Raw genomic sequence first — 19415 nt, 5'->3', positions numbered from 1 at the left:
GAAACTCGGCGGATGCACCTCGTCTCTCCTTTAAATCCCTGCCGGTCTGTGGGTCTGTGGGTCCGGCTGCCTAGCAGAGCGGGTCCCGGCAGTGCTGGAGAAGACAATGCTGCTCATCCCGTCCATCACTGGCCGCTGTGTTTGGCTCCAGGAGCTCGGCGGTCGGCCCTGAGGTGTCTTTACGCGCTGAGAGGAGCGGAGGAGAGGGGAGGCTCTCCCGGCAGCTGAATCACGTTTCGCCACTGAATTGATTGACTGACTTGAGAGGAGGGAGGAGGGAGGAGGGGGGTGGGGGTGGGGTGGGGGGCATTTCGATGTGAGACTAATCAAAAAAGAGCAGGATCTAGATCTGCTGGTTGACTGGGCTTCAGGGGGAGAGGGGGACCAGTCTCTGGACCTTTGGACATTTGTTGCGAGGAATTTTTTTTTTTTTTTTTAATCACTCCATCCTTCAATAATTTATTATTTCATTTATTTAATCATTTAATCACTCCATCCTCACGGATTGAGAAGGATAGAGGGGAGATCAAGAGAAGAGGGAGGGGGCTGGGGGTGGGAGAGAAAAATGCTGCCTTCGCAAGAAGCCTCCAAAATCTACCATGACAACTATATGCGCAACTCCCGGGCCATCGGGGTCCTGTGGGCAATATTCACCATCTGCTTGTCCATCATCAACGTGGTGGTCTTCATCCAGCCCTACTGGATTGGCGACAGCGTCAACACCCCCCAAGCAGGCTACTTCGGCTTGTTCCACTACTGCGTGGGCAACGGGAACTCCAACCGGGAGCTCTTGTGCCAGGGCAGCTTCTCCGACTTCAGCTCCATCCCGTCGGGAGCCTTCAAGGCGGCCTCCTTCTTCGTGCTGATGTCTATGGTCCTCATCGTCAGCTGCATCGGCTGCTTCGCTCTCTTCTTCTTCTGCAACACCGCCACGGTCTACAAGACGTGCGCCTGGATGCAACTGTTATGCGGTAAGGAAGGAAGACACTTTGCCGTGTTTTGTGAGACGTGTGGGTGGATGGGGGTCCTCCCAACGCTTTTTGGTGATGGGGGACACTCTGAGGAGAGGAGCCTCAGCAGGCACCTCACCTCTTTAATGTGAAGTAACACTTTATCTAGAAATGTCACCATCTTTCAGATCCTCCACAGGACCAGGGCATCGCTCATTCTGCGCACGAACTCTGCACGGGGGACTGGTTCTTCATCAGCAGCGCACCTCCTTCACTCCCTGTCTCCCTCTCGCCCTGTCTCCCATGGAGCGCAGGGTGCTCCCTGTAGATCAGAAGTGAGCTGACATGTGAGCTTGCACTTGATGGAGAGCAAATGAAAGCCTCCAAAATGTATCTGGAAGTCATGTGAGGGATTTGGGCTCTTACCTTGAGTGTTTGGTGACCTGCATGTTTATTTTAACGAACAAAATCATATCTTAGTCATCAGCCAGCAGGGCTCCAGGGTGGGACTATTTTGGTTGCACCTGCACCCACAAATCTGTCAAGTGCGACTAAACATTTTCATTGGTCACACACTGGCACAGGTTATGTTTTTAGACAATTGAGGTTAATTTAATTTCTTGTTGCTGTGATTTCAATGAAGAAAAACATGTATTTTCACTTTCACTTCACTTTCATCCTGTTATAATCATTTACATTATGTGTTAAGAAATTAGATTGAAATGTATAATTGGGTGTGCTTAAATTATGTGCTGGTGCACCTTAAAGAGAAAGTTAGGCACACCAGTGCAACCATTGTAAAAAGTAAGAGTCCCGGTCATTCTTCCACCGTGTCACCATACATTTTACCAACATAATGAGGTTCTGAAGCATTTTTGGCAGACCAAGGGTCTTCCCCCCAAAAAAACCCATCATTCTGACACTGCCTGTTCCTTTTCATCCATCTGGATGAGATCATGTGTAATTGTATGAAATTATGATAATGAAATGCCTTCAGCAGCGTTGCATCAAAGATCACAGCTTCTATTTTGGTTGCCATATCTGCCTACCAGATTAGCCTGCATTATGCATGATCTGCACATGCATTCTAGTAATGTATCCTCCTCACTCAGCGCGTTCATTCTTCTGTGCAAAAACTGGAACAAACTCCTGTATTGTGTATGTAATTGTATTAGGAGGTGCAATGAGCTGTAAAATTGACAGCAGATTAGAGAGGGACATCGGAATAAAGACTCAGTTTTCATCAGTGTCAGGTGTAATGGAATGCATGGAGCGAGGTTTCCAGTTTCGCTAATATTGGTAATTTTTCCTAAACCTTCGGTTTGGACCCTCTCTATATAAACTCAATTGTGGCAGATATATGTAGTAGTAGTTATATATGTGTGTGTGTGTGTGTGTGTGTGTGTGTGTGTGTGTGTGTATTGCGTATAAGGAGGTGGGAGGAGGGTTATTTGTGCACTGGTCTGGAAGGGCTAACATTATCTGGGAGGAGGTATTGATGGCTAGATTATTCCTTCCCACAAGGCAGCTGGAGCCACGGCTGTGTTGGTGGTGGTGGACTCAGGACCTTTAGAATGTATCGACCTTTTTCCTGCACTTTATGGCTCTCTGTGTCACTGTGTGAGAGAGAGGCCAGAAAACAAAGATGGATCGAAAGAAAGAGAGACATGGACAGATAAAGAAATGAAGAGCTGGAAGAGAGAGGCAGTGAAGCAGTAGAAGTCAGAAGTCAAGGATAGTCGTCCAATAGACAGGCTTCAGTATGAAGCTGCAGCATGGGGGTTCTCTGCTGATGCACTTGGATTTTTATTTGTTTCTTTGGTTGGTCACACATGGTGGCACACATAAGACTCATCACTTCCTGTGTGCAGTGGTCGAATGTAACTAATTACATTTACTTATACTGCTACATACTACTTTTTGAGGTGTTTCCGCTTTATATTAGGCTACTTTGTACTTCTACTCCACTGAATTTCAGGGAAATATTGTACCTTTTGTTAACTTGTGTAAACTAAGAACTTTGTTGTTGATGAAGGTTCTCAGTCATCCAGGTCATGGTAATTCTAAGTGCTATAACGTAGGCAACTGGACGTGTTTCAGTTTCTTGAGGACGTTTCACCTCTCATTAAAAGCCTGCAGCTCCCCTCCAGTTAGTGAGAACTGAAGAAGCCTCATGGATGAGAGGTGAAACGTCTTCAAGAAACAAGTCCAGTTGCCTAAAGTATAGCACTTAATAAGAACTTTGTTCTTTTTCCTTCCTCTTCCTTGAATCATCTCATGATCCCTCAGATTTATCTTGTGGCTGTTTGCATTGGCTTGTCCCCTCGGTATGAAACAACCTCACTGATGTAACTGTATATAAAGGAGTTATAATTAGTAGGGGTGTCACGATTCTCCAAATCCTCAATTTGATTCGATTCTTAATCGGGTTTTTTTTTGTTTTTTTTTATTTTATTTTAGCACAGATGGCTATGTCATTTTTAGACAAGTCTAGTGTAGTCTAGTCTAGGATCATTGGTTTTATGCCATGATAACTCAATTAACTTTTTTATTCTTATTTCAAAAGATTTGAAAGATTTATTAACAATATAAATGTAACAATCACTTGTTTGACCAGTCAATTGGAAACTAACTAAGTCATAGAGGGTACCTGCCATCTAGTGACTCTTTGTTGTAACTGCAGATGTGAAGAGTGCACACTTAATGTAGTGTGTTGTGATGGTCATGTAGCTCTGTGTTGCTCTGGAGGTCCAGCAATCTGTCGTTAAGGCCACTAAATCTGCACTGCTCAGACTTTTTCCTTCACATTATCATACATGGAGGGCAACACCTTTGTGGTAATATGCGACCTGCTCGGCATTTCATAGCGTGGTTCCAGTATGTCAATTAAATGCTTAAATCCAGGGTTTTCCACCACTGAATATGGTCACAAATCTGATGCTACAAATACCCCTATAGCACTAGTTATTGCTTTAGTGTGAGTTGAATTTTGTGGAAGTTTAGCTCAAAGTGAGGACGGAGGAGCTGGCTGTGTTAACTCTGTTGCGTTCTCAGTTAAGTCTACTTTTTTATGGTGCCTGCGGAGATTTCCTGCCATATTTGTCGTGTTGCCTGTGGACACGTATGCTACACGCGCATAGCATAGCTAACAAACTGTGGTTACGTGAACGTTGTTGACATAACTCACTGGGAACTCAAAATATTTCCACACTGGTGATATTAGAGAAGCAGGACGGGGTTCTAGTTCAGTTGACGGTCTCCTATATCAGGAGTTGCCATGGTGTCTTTTAATTGGTCGCAGCATCAGGTTAGAGGAAGTAATGTTAACTTGCTGCTCTACAACATGCTGTGTTTTTTTTCCCTGTTGGCATGCCTGCCAGATGTGATACTGGCGAAATCCTTGATTCCACCTTTGATTTCGAAGGTCGAGATTGTGACATCAATTCGAACGATTTCCGACTTACAATCTAGATTGTGACACCCCTAATAATTAGCACCACCTCAGCCAGCTCCAACACTAAATACTGATTAGACATTGACACACTAGTAATGTATTTATCAGTCAAAGGTAACACTGTATTACAATTTTGATACTTAACGTTAAATAGGTTGATAATACTTTAAGTTAAGTATGATTTTAACTGTCACGTCAAGTAGTTGAGTATTTCTAGATGGTTGAATTGATATGTTTACCTAAATAAAAGGATTCTTCTTCCACTACTTTCTGTGTGTAAGAGGATTTTTCCACACAGTGGGTGTTTATAAAAACAATGTATGGCGATACATAAAAAGGATAGAGAGACACACATTCAACATTAATTTGCCAGTATGATGCATCTGAGTACCAATCCAAAAACATCATCATCAAAACAAGGGAAACACCTTACAGCAAATCATTAATAGATTAAAATAGTCATGGAAGTTATGGTACTTACTGTTAAGTTAAATGCTCTTGATTGATTAAATGATTGCATGATGGAGACTGTGTGTGCGTGTGTGTGTGTGTGTGGGTGTGTGTGTGTGTGTGCATGAAATTCAAACATCAAAAAGCTAAACCATGAACAGAGGAGGATTAAGGTAGTCATGGGCCCCTAGGCTATTTTTTATGTGGGCCCCCCCTTATGCATCATGCTCTACCAGAAAAAATGTAATTTTGCACCATGTGTAACAGTGCAGGAGAATATTTGGCAAACATGATCCACACACACTCCAGTTAGCACACAGGTAGGTCAAATCGAATCGATGAGCTTGATTGGATGAGGTGACCCGTGTCTGCCCAATCAGTGCTGTTTTGTTCGTTTATTACCCCATGGACCAATAGAGGTCAATGAATTTTTCCATTATTGTACAAGTACCATAATTATACAAGTGTATTTAAATTTCTAAAAAATAATCTGACCAATTCAAGGACCCCTCCACAGGGGTGGAGCAGCAATTTTAAATGTGGGGGGGTTCTGGGGTAGCACATGAGCACCGCAACCACCTTTGGCCCCTGTTTCAGTCTCCAAAACTAATGCGATGCATTTCTAGATTTTCTTCACTAGGATATGCCAATAATATTGCATTCAAAATGTACGTTATAGCACAACGCTCTTTAACCTAAGATACTATATATTCACAAGCAATCACATACCATGGTATTAAGAAATTAATGTATATGTCTTATTAAAGAACAAGTGTGAGTGAGTGAAATTGGCAAGAACACTGTGTTCCTCCCTCTTCTCTTGTGTTATCTCCCTCTCCTTCTCTCATGTTCTCCCCTTCTCCTTCTTTTGTGTTCTCCCTCTCTTCTCCTGTGTTCTCCCCCTCTTGTCTTCTCTCCAACTTCTCTCCTGTTCTCTCCCTCATCTTCTCCATGCTCTCCTTTGTCCTGACTCCTGAACTTCCCTTCCTCAGAAACATCCTACATAAAGAACTCAGTGTTAATATTCCTGAACATGTAAACTTAGAACAAACAGCCTTGATTTTGATGAGGAAACATTCAATTCTTTTGTTGTTCTTTTATCTGCTTTTTATTAATTATTTTACATATATTTTGTTGTTCTAATCTGTTTTAACTAACTTTCATCCTAGCCTTTATTGTACTCTATATTATTTTATTCCTCTTATTATTTAAGATTTTAATAGTTTTATTGCATTTCATTGTCTTCATTTCTATTCTTTTCTAGTTTCTGAGAGCAGTAACAGGGATGAGTTGATGTAGGAGATTTTCTTCATTGAAAAGAAGGTTTTAAGCTCCAACAAATAGCTTTAAGTTACGTAAATGAACACCTACATGGCATCAATGCAAGAATATGAATGTACTACCATAAAATTGAATTAGTGCATTTATGGATTGAAAGCTAGTTTTTTGTTTCCCTCCTGTCACATAACTCCAATTAAATGACAACTTGACTTGAAAAAGAAGTCAATCTTCTGCTGCCTCTTCCTGTTTGGCATTCCTAACAAAAAGAATAATGATAATGTTGAATAATATCAAAATCAGTGGATGTCTCTAGAAAACTATCTGTCAGTTACCATTAACTTTACCTGGCTTGCATTAACTTTGTTTGCCACCTGGCTTGCTTAATATTAGCGGACATGCCACAAAGCAAGACATAGTTTAGTTATTTACAGACACAATCCTACATTATTAACTAGTTAAATAACCGTTTCATACCTCTGCTCTGTTCGCTGTCTGCGGCAGCGAGTGACGGCAGCTCCGTGTTAGCATGTACGTGTTTATTAGTGATGTGCTAGTCATGAACGAATTGTTCAAAACTCCAGATTCTTTTTACTGACTCGGGAGTTACGAGTCATTGTCTCCATTAACTCGTTCACTGACTCACAGCTGCTACCGCCAGCTAACTGCAAAGAGGAGACATGCCACACAACTGTTATTCTATTTCTCTAACTGCAATTGCGTAAATGTATCAAGCTAGCTCACAGCTCACTCGCTCTCCCTCCCAGCTCGTAAAGCCCCTCCCTTACCCGTGAAACTCGTTGCTCCGCACCGTTCAGGACTCGGTAGCTGCAACTCGTAGCTCACAGCTAACTCGCAGCTCACAGCTAACTCGCTCTCCCTCCCAGCTCGTAGAGCCCCTCCCTTACCTGAGAAACTCGCATTCCGTGGCGCACACTCTGGGTGACTGACTCAAGTGACTCAAGTGACTCGAAAACCCGATTCACTTTAGTGAGTGACTCATACAAACTCGAGTCAGTAAAAGGAGTCGAGTATACCATCACTAGTGTTTACTTTCCCGGGGGGCTGGGACTAGTGGGTTTGGTCAAATGGCTGTGATTGGCTTGATGGCTGTCAATCAATCTAACTTGGCCAATGGGTTTTCATGTATGGGGGACTGAGGTGCGCTCCATTTTAGTACGCTGGTACACCGCGAGGGCGGGCAAACGGTTTAATACCTTAGGAGAAAGTCGGGGGGATGAAATCACCTTGTTTTAAAAGTCCCCCACGGCTGTGACGCCACGGCCCCTCCACACGTGGGGCCCCTAGGCTGCAGCCTAGGGAAGCCTGTGCATTAATCCGCATCTGACCATGAAACATAACATGTATTGATCAGCCTCAGATAGGATGTCCATATCGTTTGTGTCCTCTCCGTGTGCCTCCAGCACTGCTGGCTGTCATGTATCAGGTCCAGAGGGACCTCGGAGGTTCTGTGTACCACAGCATGTTTTATCATCACGTTCTTCCCAGGCCATTAGGCAGCATTATTAAAGGGAGCTTCCTGTCTGGGGAGTTTCCCAATAGGCTCAGCGGTGCCATCTCATTAGAAGAAACTGACTAAGCTTCTCCTCTTGAAGGAGCTGAGGACCCGCTGGGGCAATGCATGTGGAATTATTTGCAAAGCCTCAAGCAGGTTGAAGTTTACTGTCAGGTAAAAGGCGGATGCCTCCTCTCCCCCTCCCTCTCCTGTTGTTGCTTCAAACATGACACCGGCTTTCAGTGTGACCGGCTGATGATTCTGCCTTAAGTCCCGCCTCTCTTGCTGTGTTAGATTTATCGTTCAGCTCGTGCTGAGGAGGCGGGAACTAGCCATAGATATACATATACATAGACGCTTCACTGAGCGCTGAATCGTACGTCGAAGTCATGGAGTGAACTTTATAAAGTTCCTTCTACAAAGTGCTACAAGTTAATGCCTCTCATTTACCCATTCACACACGTACGAATATATCTGGGAAACAGACAGGTACCAAAAACAACGTGTGTAACGTTCTCTGATGATTATAAACGTTAACTACTCCTTATATGTTTAGTAAACAGGTAGGCACCAAACACACGTATGTATTTTTCTAATGTTTTTATGAGTGTTTACAGCTGCCAATGTATGTAACTCTGTTACTGTGATGATAAATATTGAATCTGTGTCTATAATAACCAGATCCTGACATGTAAGTGTGTGGGAATAAAAAGCACTGATGTTTACATTACATTTAACTGATTCTGATGAATCGTTTTTATATCCAGTGATTTTAACTACAAAAATGACAATCATGGAGACAAAAAATAACAAAGTCTGCAAATCAAAAATGAAAAAATAAGACAGCAATTGGCTTGCTGGCTTTTACATAGAGCAGGTCACTGAAGAACATATATGCATACTTATATCTATACAGCTGTATGTACAAGGAAGCACATTGAAGAACATATGTATATATGTCTATGGCTGTAAACACTCATAAAAACATTAGAAAAATACATACGTGGGTTTGGTGCCTACCTGTTTACTAAACATATAAGGAGTAGTTAACGTTTATAATCATCAGAGAACGTTACATACCTTGTTTTTGGTACCTGTCTGTTTCCCAGATATATTCGTACGTGTGAATGGTTAAATGAGAGGCAACAAGGATGTGTGACACTCCATCTCACTCCTATTGCCTCTCCTCGTGTCCGTATCCCACCTCAGCGCTTCACAGGTAGTGCTCCTGCACATGTACCTGCATCCCTTTCTGACTACTACAGGACTGAATTCTACAAAGTTCTAGATGTTGTTGACATGCAGTTTAGAGAAAGATTTGAGCAGGAGGGAATGCAAATGTTAAGGCATCTGGAACAAGTTCTCTTCACTGGAAAGACCACATCCATCCCCCACACTTTTGAAAAGCTTGCTACACCCCTGGGTGTGTAGTATTTTGTGTTTCTCCACAACAAACCGCATCATGCATCAAAGACAGTATGTCTACAAGAGATTTGTTTCAATAGCTTTTGGAAGGAAACAACATCCCAGTTTGTTTACTGGTGATCTTTATTTTCAGTCCAGGACGTGTTATGTTCTTGACTGGTACCACACAGCAGAGAAGGGAAGGAGGTAGGAGGGTTGGATGGTGGGCATGCAAAGTGCTGGATTTAGTGTTCCACATGTGGATAGTTTAAGGCTTTAAAGACACTCTGATCAATATTTGTGAACAATGAGTCAGCTGTACCATGAGCAGTGTTGCTGGAGTCGAAACTGCAGCAGGAGGGGTGCAAGGCCCTGTATGAACTTGGTGTGGGAGTCCCTGATCACTAACATGCATATGCAAAATAGACTAGGCTAAATACGCTAAATGGAATGAATTACATGAAAATCACTTTTTTGCTTTCTTGGCAGGAAACTCAGCAGTAAGATCAGTGTAATTCATCCTTTATAATTGGATAGAACGGCAAGCTCACACAGTCTGTCCTGAGGCACTGATGTACACAGATATTTCTTCTTTTAACTTCAGACTGCTGCACTCTCCTGGTACCACAGTTAGAAGAATTTTGAGTGACATCTCATAGTTTGGTCTTTAGAAAGTATAAGGATATAAAGGTCCTTCCTTTTGAAGTTGGTATCCTCGGCTCTTGTAACCAGCCCTGTCTGTTTATGTCCATTCGGAAGGGCTCTGCTGCAGTGCCTCTGCAGATCAGTATGTTAGTTAAGTCACAGAAAGAGTGAAATCAAACTACATGTTGTCAAACTACTGCATTTGTGTAAGTTTTGTGTAGTTTGCTCTAGATTTGTCTTGATTTGGACCTTAACCCAGGACGGAACACTACCGGGCAGACATAAAAATGAAACAAAGGCCCTTAACAGGTGTGACGACCTGTGCAGCCGCATCACTCGCACACCCTTTGCAGTGTCTATGCTCATAGTGAGAATCACACAACTCTGCATCCCCTCGGCTCTACGGACTGCTTTTTTCAGCCTTGTTTCTCACCACTCTAACCCAGCATCAGACAGCAGACAAAGTTAGCAGCTAGCTGGTGAACACAGTTAGCAGCTAAAGAGCCAGATATTTATTTTTAGGAGCAGAGAAACAGCTTATACATAACATACACAACATACTTTGTGCTACTGAGTTAGCTACTGTTGCTGCTGAACAACTGGCTCAGGGGCTGTACACTGTGAGCAAACCATTTCGTTGTCATGATGAACATACACAATGAACATGGGTATTGATAGTACTCACTGCTATCAAGCTAGTATGCTAGTTTTGGGAATATTTGGCTGCACTTGGTCTGCCATTCTTGTACATAGTAATAGCTCTAGCAATATATCTGTGTAGCTTTGTGGAAGAGTTTCAGAAGGCAGGCAGGTAGCGAACGAAGGTAGACTGACAGGTAGCCTGTCCAATCTTTTCATATAGGACTTTGTAGAGGCCTGCAACAGCCACAGGTACTGGATTCTTTCTTTTTTTACTTGTTTTATTGATTGCTGTCAAATATAACATTCTACAAATATAACAAAAAATGCTTCATGAATAACTTTACCAGCCTGAGCTTTAACTTATCTGGTAATTTTATGGTAGTCTTGAGTGTACAACTTTTTGCAGTGCCAAGTAGTGAAAAAAACAATAAATGCAGTTTTAAAATTTAATTGTTGATTTCAGCAATAATTATTAGAACCTGTTGATAAACTGACACATTAAATTGTTTTCTTGTTAAATCAATGTTTCAGAGCCACAACTGTAGCAAACTGTTTCTTAGTGAAAGAGGATGCAGCGAGCAAAAAGTAAAAATGACATTTAAATCCATTCTGCAAGTTACAAAGCATTTATTGTGGTTTTCAAATGCTCAAGCTGCTACCCAGGTTGAAACAAGAGAAGAGCTACATGTAAGGTCTTCCATCAGAAGACCTTACCTAACCTTTAATGCCTGTTAGCACTGCAGAGTTTTCTCTCCTGACTGCAACAAAGGTTACACCTGACATTCTCTGGAGGAAGCTGACATAACATGTAGGAAGATGGGTTTCCCTCTCTCACCATCCCCTCTGACATTATCTTTCCTTCTTAAATTCTATCGTCAAACCTGTCACTCTGTCATTTCCCATCTCCTTTCTTCGCCATTTCATCCCACATAAACCAGTTTTCCTTTATTGAGTCTTCACAGCTTCCTCAGAAATGCTTGTGTTCCCCATTGACACATCAAGTATCAGCAGTAGCTTCAGAGGTGTGAAACTGAGAACACTCATTCTGTGTTTTAGCTTTACACTTCTCCTCCATAAACACTAACAAATTCTGAGTTATGTTATCACATTTGTTCATGGTTTTAACAGCTTTTCTTTTGCTGTGGGAAAAAAACGCTTTCAGTGTCTGCATTAGACGTATGCTCAAGTACTCCAGAGATTACAAGAGAGAAATGAACAGCACATGATTTCTCTCTCATGCTGGTGTAAATGTAGCATTGGGAAATATGATCTTACTCTCTGAACGATCGGTTTCAATGTTTCAGAAAGTTTCTCTTCGTGCTCAGATAACTCAAAAGTAAGGAATCACTCATGAATGTTATTTTTCTCTTATATTTTGCCATAACTGGCAAGCAAATCATGTCATGTTTGTGACTGCTTTAAATGCTGGCATGAGCTCAGCTGTAAGCTCCGTGATCTCAGTGCAAAAATAATGCAGAGCAGGCAAGTTTTCTGAAAAAGTGACTGTCTGCTTCAAAGGTGCCAGAAAAAGGTCAAACAGACAGCTTTATTTCCACAACAACAGATCCTTCAGTTATTGAGGAATGAGAATGTAAGTACTCCAAATGTGACAGGTCATCACAAGTGACTAATTGAGAGGCCACATTGAATCATTTTGGATGGTCCAGTCCCTGAGTTCCTGGCAAAGTCATATAATTTCTTAAAGGCTGTGCAAAGTCATCCTGACGTGTGGAGGAAGTCGGACAGTGTTTCATTATCCAGGACCTGGAGAGTGGATGATGTTGCTCCAGTCAGTGAGTATTTACAAGTAAGGTTACATGGTAACCTAACTTACATGGTAGGTTACAAGTAAAATGTATTGTCATTTTTTGTCAAGGGATTAAAAATTGCAACAATGTTTGAGTCCTTTGAGTCCTGCTAAATCTGTTTTATAAAACAGGAGTGTTGATGGTGAGTTCAGGAGTCTCATAGTCTGCCAGAAGAAGCTGCTCTGTAGTCTGCTGGTACAGCAGCAGATACTTCTGTATCTGTTGTCAGATGGCAGCAGGGTGAACAGACTGTGGCTGGGTGGGTGTTGTCTTTTAGTATCTTTGGGCTCTGTGCAGACGTGCAGATGTTCCATTATTGATCCCCCTTGGGAGAAATTTGCAGGTAACACAGCAGTACAGAGGGAAATAAATAGCAGCACAAGAGTAAGTCTCAAAAAATAGAGACAATAATAAAGAGATATTGGAAAGAATGAAATAACATTTTGAATAAAAAATATAATAAAAAACTATTAGAATAAAGATACATGACGTGTATACATGACGTGTGCAATATATAATTAATGTGCCTGTGCAAATGTGCAATGTGCAGGGTTTCTCATATAATAATAAATAACAACAATAACATAAAACAATCAGTCTTTGTGACAGTGAAGTGTATGGTTGAGTCCTAAATCAGTGGAGAAAGGAGGTGTTGGGAGCTGTGGTGGTGGTGTTGTGTAGTCTGATCACTGATGGTATGAAAGAGCCCCCCAAGCGCTTTGAGGCACGTGGTTGGATGAGTCTGTGGCTGAACATGCTCCTGAGTTGCCACAGCTCGGCGTAGAGAGGGTGAGAGGGATTGTCCATTATAGCTTGCAGCTTTCCTCTCATCCTCCTCTCTGTCGCTGCCTCCACACTGTCCAGTTTTCCAGCTTTCCTCACCAGTATGTTCAGCTTGATGGCACCACCGCTCCCGATGCCACCTCCCCAGCACACTGCTGCAAACTGTAGAGCCTTCCTGTCCTGAGCTGTGATAGACCATGTCAGTTTGTGATGTTTCCAGTCAGGATGCTGTCTACTGCTCCTCTGTAAAAGTTGAATTTAGCCTTCCCAGAGGTGTCAAGTAACGAAGTACAAATACTTCGTTACCTTACTTAAGTAGAAATTTTGGGTATCTATACTTTACTGGAGTAATTATTTTTCAGCCGACTTTTTACTTCTACTCCTTACATTTTAAAAATAGCCTCGTAACTCGTGAAATTTCGCTGCGCCTCTGATGCGCCTCTGGAGGTAGTATCAGAGGTAGTATCAGAGGTAGTGTCAGAGGTAGTGTCAGAGGTAGTGTCAGAGGTAGTATCAGAGGTAGCGTCAGAGGTAGTATCAGAGGTAGTGTCAGAGGTAGTATCAGAGGTAGTGTCAGAGGTAGAATCAGAGGTAGAGTCAGAGGTAGTATCAGAGGTAGTATCAGAGGTAGTGTCAGAGGTAGTGTCAGAGGTAGTGTCAGAGGTAGTATCAGAGGTAGTATCAGAGGTAGTGTCAGAGGTAGTGTCAGAGGTAGTATCAGAGGTAGTGTCAGAGGTAGTATCAGAGGTAGCGTCAGAGGTAGTATCAGAGGTAGTGTCAGAGGTAGTATCAGAGGTAGTGTCAGAGGTAGAATCAGAGGTAGAATCAGAGGTAGTGTCAGAGGTAGAATCAGAGGTAGTGTCAGAGGTAGAATCAGAGGTAGAATCAGAGGTAGTGTCAGAGGTAGAATCAGAGGTAGTGTCAGAGGTAGAATCAGAGGTAGTGTCAGAGGTAGTATCAGAGGTAGTGTCAGAGGTAGAATCAGAGGTAGCATCAGAGGTAGTGTCAGAGGTAGAATCAGAGGAAGTGTCAGAGGTAGAATCAGAGGTAGTATCAGAGGTAGTGTCAGAGGTAGTGTCAGAGGTAGTGTCAGAGGTAGTATCAGAGGTAGTATCAGAGGTAGTGTCAGAGGTAGTGTCAGAGGTAGAATCAGAGGTAGAATCAGAGGTAGTATCAGAGGTAGAATCAGAGGTTGAATTTAGCCTTCCCAGAGGTGTCAAGTAACGAAGTACAAATACTTTGTTACCTTACTTAAGTAGAAATTTTGGGTATCTATACTTTACTGGAGTAATTATTTTTCAGCCAACTTTTTACTTCTACTCCTTAGATTTTAAAAATAGCCTCGTAACTCGTGAAATTTCGCTGCGCCTCTGATGCGCCTCCGGAGGTAGTATCAGAGGTAGTGTCAGAGGTAGTATCAGAGGTAGTATCAGAGGTAGTATCAGAGGTAGTGTCAGAGGTAGTATCAGAGGTAGTGTCAGAGGTAGTATCAGAGGTAGTGTCAGAGGTAGTGTCAGAGGTAGTGTCAGAGGTAGTGTCAGAGGTAGTATCAGAGGTAGTGTCAGAGGTAGTATCAGAGGTAGTGTCAGAGGTAGTGTCAGAGGTAGTATCAGAGGTAGAGTCAGAGGTAGTGTCAGAGGTAGTGTCAGAGGTAGTATCAGAGGTAGTGTCAGAGGTAGTATCAGAGGTAGTGTCAGAGGTAGTGTCAGAGGTAGTATCAGAGGTAGCGTCAGAGGTAGTGTCAGAGGTAGTGTCAGAGGTAGAGTCAGAGGTAGTATCAGAGGTAGTATCAGAGGTAGAGTCAGAGGTAGTGTCAGAGGTAGTATCAGAGGTAGTGTCAGAGGTAGTGTCAGAGGTAGAGTCAGAGGTAGTATCAGAGGTAGTGTCAGAGGTAGTGTCAGAGGTAGAGTCAGAGGTAGTATCAGAGGTAGAGTCAGAGGTAGTGTCAGAGGTAGTATCAGAGGTAGAATCAGAGGTAGTATCAGAGGCGCAGTATTGGCGAACCGAACCAGTGTGAACGGATAAGCCGGCGGCACAGAGCGAGGGTGTGTCGGTCTGATGGTGTTCACTGTCTGATAACTATACAGGTCCTTCACTCAACAAAATATAGATAAATGTCCCACAAAGCAACGTTACATGACCAAACAACAGTAACGTAGTAACTGGTCGTGTCTTTGGCAACTTATGTGAGGAAAAAAATACCGCAGTTATTCGTGGAGAAGTGTCTGTCCGACCGACTATTTCTGCCCGAAAAACAGCGTCTGTCCCCGGCAAAAAACTTTAACTCACCAACTGTTTGTTGCGGTGTAAAAAATCACCACGATGGTCAGCCCTCCCGACCGAGACTTCAGTTAACTTTCCCCCATAAACAGCCTCCCTCCCCGCGAGTGATAGAGTCAGACAGTGTCCAGTTTACTGATGGCGATTATGTAATTATGTAATTAAGAGAAAAACGTAACTTTGTCATTTTCCAGGGTGTTTGGTGTGTCAGGATCCCAATGACAGCACATTATAACAGCATCCATATGATTATAAACAGTCAGTGGGTACATGTTTAGATTAACAGGAGGACACCGGGAAACACCTTGAAAAAACACACGTCATCATCATGACACGTACCGTCACGCCTCTTTTGGAGCCGCGGCGCCAGCTTTCTGTGTGAATTACACTCTTTTACACTTTTTTTTGGATGTACTTTAAAAAAAACTGTTATCTGTCTAAAACTGTTGTCTAATGTAACATTAACTTGATATTGGTATTAAAAAATGTTTTAATACATAATCCATGTCTTATTATAAATTAGGATGTTATGGTATCAATCTGAAAGGTAAAACCATCGAATTTTACTCAATGGCCTTTGTGCCCTGTCATGTGGCCTTGGTGCCCCTAAAAAAAAAAAGGCCAAATGGCCTTGCCCCTAAAATGACGAAATTCCAACCCTGTCCGACACCCTATTGGTTTGTACGCGATCCATCGCCCCTGCACGTGACACAAATCACGTCACACTCCAGCAAGGACATAGCAGACTTTATGTATGTAGCCTAGTACGAAGATGTCCGTGGCAGAGACTCAAGAGAACTCGAGCAAAATGTCACAGATGTTAATGCTCAGTAGTACACATATATGGTTCTTTAATGTATTTGCATTGTACTAAAATGCGTTCATTTACAATGGGCATATATGAGGCTGAAACAGGTAGCCTAGTGCATCCCAAATTTTTCAACATTAACATTTTAATATAACATTATAGTCATTATGACCTTTAGAAAAATGTTTTTTTGGGGAGGTGGGGTAGTGCACTATAGGCCCCTGTGGCGCGGCCTAAGCTTTTGTCCTTAATGGCATTTTTTTCCCTTACATTACTTTACTTTTATACTTTAAGTAGTTTTGAAACCAGTACTTTTACACTTTTACTTGAGTAAAAAGCTTGAGATGATACTTCAACTTCTACAGAAGTATTTTTAAACCCTAGTATCTATACTTCTACCTGAGTAATGAATGTGAATACTTTTGACACCTCTGAGCCTTCCTAAGTTTGCGTAGGAAGTAGAGCCTTTTCTGTGCTTTTCTAACCAGGTTGTTGATGTGTGATGACCAAGGTAGGTTCTCAGTGACAGTAATTCTAAGGAACCTATAACTGTTCACCTGCTCCACCTCAGCTCCACTGATGAAGACAGGGGTATGTGTCTTTGCCTCCTTTTTTCAAAAATCAATAATAAGCTCCTTGGTTTTGCTGACATCGAGCAGTAGATTTTTCTCTGGGCACCACTCTGTAAGATTGTTGATGTCCTCCTGATATGAACTCTCATCGTTGTTTATAATACTGCAGATGATGGTGGCATCGTCCTCATACTTCACAATAGAGTTCTCCTGATGTCTGGGAATGCAGTCATAGGTGTACATCATAAAGCTGCAACAATTTGTCAAATAATTGTTTTTTTGATTGAAAGAAAATGAATCTGCTTTTTTTTTTGTTAGTAAAAAAGTAAAAATGCCAAACCTTTGCTAGTTCCCGCTCTTCATATGTGAGGATTTTCTACTTTTCTTTGTTATATATGATAGTAAATGAACTATCTTTGTGTTTTGGACAGTCTGGTAGAAAAAGCAAGACATGTGAAGACAGCATTTCTGGCTCTAGGAAGTTGTGATGAAAGTTTTTTTTCTATCTTTTGAGATTTCATAGACTCAACAATTATTCAGGGAGATACCAGTTTATTCATTGATGATGAAAATAATCACTTGTTGCAGCCCTCATGCCTACAGTCATTTAAAATGTTTTACTTTATGTCTCTGTGTTAATAACTCGACACCACTTGCAGCAGCTGTAATTAAAAGAAGGACAAGGTGAACAGCTGATCTATAAACAAGTGTGAAAACCTATGGTTAAGTGATGGATGTGCATCCATGTGTGTGCACATGCAGGTGAGAAACAAATGAAGATTTTAGATACTCAGAGGAGGATTAAGGTAGTCATGGGCCCCTAGGCTATTTTTTATGTGGGCCCCCCCTTATGCATCATGCTCTCCCAGAAAAAATGTAATTTTGCACCATGTGTAACAGTGCAGGAGAATATTTGGCAAACATGATCCACACACACTTATACAAGTGTATTTAAATTTCTAAAAAATAATCTGACCAATTCAAGGACCCCTCCACAGGGGTGGAGCAGCAATTTTAAATGTGGGGGGTTCTGGGGTAGCACATGAGCACCGCAACCACCTTTGGCCCCTGTTTCAGTCTCCAAAACTAATGCGATGCATTTCTAGATTTTCTTCACTAGGATATGCCAATAATATTGCATTCAAAATGTACATTATAGCACAACGCTCTTTAACCTAAGATACTATATATTCACAAGCAATCACATACCATGGTATTAAGAAATTAATGTATATGTCTTATTAAAGAACAAGTGTGAGTGAGTGAAATTGGCAAGAACACTGTGTTCCTCCCTCTTCTCTTGTGTTATCTCCCTCTCCTTCCCTCATGTTCTCCCCTTCTCCTTCTTTTGTGTTCTCCCTCTCTTCTCCTGTGTTCTCCCCCTCTTGTCTTCTCTCCAACTTCTCTCCTGTTCTCTACCTCATCTTCTCCATGCTCTCCTTTGTCCTGACTCCTGAACTTCCCTTCCTCAGAAACATCCTACATAAAGAACTCAATGTTAATATTCCTGAACATGTAAACTTAGAACAAACAGCCTTGATTTTGATTAGGAAACATTCAATTCTTTTGTTGTTCTTTTATCTGCTTTTTATTAATTATTTTACATATATTTTCTTGTTCTAATCTGTTTTAACTAACTTTCATTCTAGCCTTTATTGTACTCTATATTATTTTATTCCTCTTATTATTTAAGATTTTAATAGTTTTATTGCATTTCATTGTCTTCATTTCTATTCTTTTCTAGTTTCTGAGAGCAGTAACAGGGATGAGTTGATTTGGAGATTTTCTTCATTGAAAAGAAGGTTTTAAACTCCAACAAATAGCTTTAAGTTACGTAAATGAACACCTACATGGCATCAATGCAAGAATATGAATGTACTACCATAAAATTGAACTAGTGCATTTATGGATTGAAAGCTAGCTTTCTGTTTCCCTCCTGTCACATAACTCCAATTAAATGACAACTTGACTTGAAAAAGAAGTCAATCTTCTGCTGCCTCTTCCTGTTTGGCATTCCTAACAAAAAGAATAATGATAATGTTGAATAATATCAAAATCAGTGGATGTCTCTAGAAAACTATCTGTCAGTTACCATTAACTTTACCTGGCTTGCATTAACTTTGTTTGCCACCTGGCTTGCTTAATATTAGCGGACATGCCACAAAGCAAGACATAGTTTAGTTATTTACAGACAAAATTCTACATTATTAACTAGTTAAATAGCCGTTTCATACCTCTGCTCTGTTCGCTGTCTGCGGCAGCGAGTGAAGGCCAATTTAGGGTTGCGCGGCATATCGTCGCCGTCGCGTCGCAGAGAGTCGCCGTCGCCTTGAACCCCCTTCGCCGAACATCTGCGTCACTTGACGCGCACCTCCCAAAAATCCTAACTACGCGTCGAAACGGCGCAGACAGCAGGGACATGCGACGCGGACCTCGAGGGCTGTGATTGGTCCGCGTTACATCATTTCCGGGTCGCAGCTTTTCCGGTTCGTTCTGTATACCTCCTCACACGTCTTCTCCTTCGTTTGGTATTTAACATTTGCACTAGAAGCATTTGTTCTTCAATATCGATCAGCTCCAGCTCCAAAAGTATCCTCTCTCGCTCAGTCGCCATTGTTCAATGTACTGTTTACCAGAGACCAGGCGTGTTCACTCTCTGGCGTAACCGGAAAGTAAACACTCCAGGTACGAATTCATGCGGTTTCGTTACTCAGCGCCCCCTAGCATTGTGGCGGTGAATTACCACGCGATGCATAGACACCTCCGCACTACTATAAATGAAAAATCACGGCGATCATGTTCGCCGACGCCTAGGCGCACAATCG

General features: G+C 42.0%; 1 protein-coding gene across 1 annotated transcript in view; it reads left to right on the top strand.

Moving 5' to 3' along the window:
* Positions 1 to 565: 565 nt before the first annotated feature.
* The window catches only part of lhfpl4a (LHFPL tetraspan subfamily member 4a), a 66147-nt gene continuing 47297 nt past the window's right edge, over positions 566 to 19415 (top strand). The window contains exon 1 of the mRNA XM_073468073.1: positions 566 to 971. Within this exon, the coding sequence (XP_073324174.1) occupies positions 566 to 971 (406 nt within the window). The remainder of the gene's footprint in view (positions 972 to 19415) is intronic.

This window comes from Pagrus major, chromosome 6 (genome assembly GCF_040436345.1).
Source record: "Pagrus major chromosome 6, Pma_NU_1.0".
Classification (NCBI taxonomy): domain Eukaryota; kingdom Metazoa; phylum Chordata; class Actinopteri; order Spariformes; family Sparidae; genus Pagrus; species Pagrus major.
The sequence above is the reverse complement of the archived record's forward strand: the minus strand, read 5'-3'. Positions and strand labels throughout refer to the sequence as shown.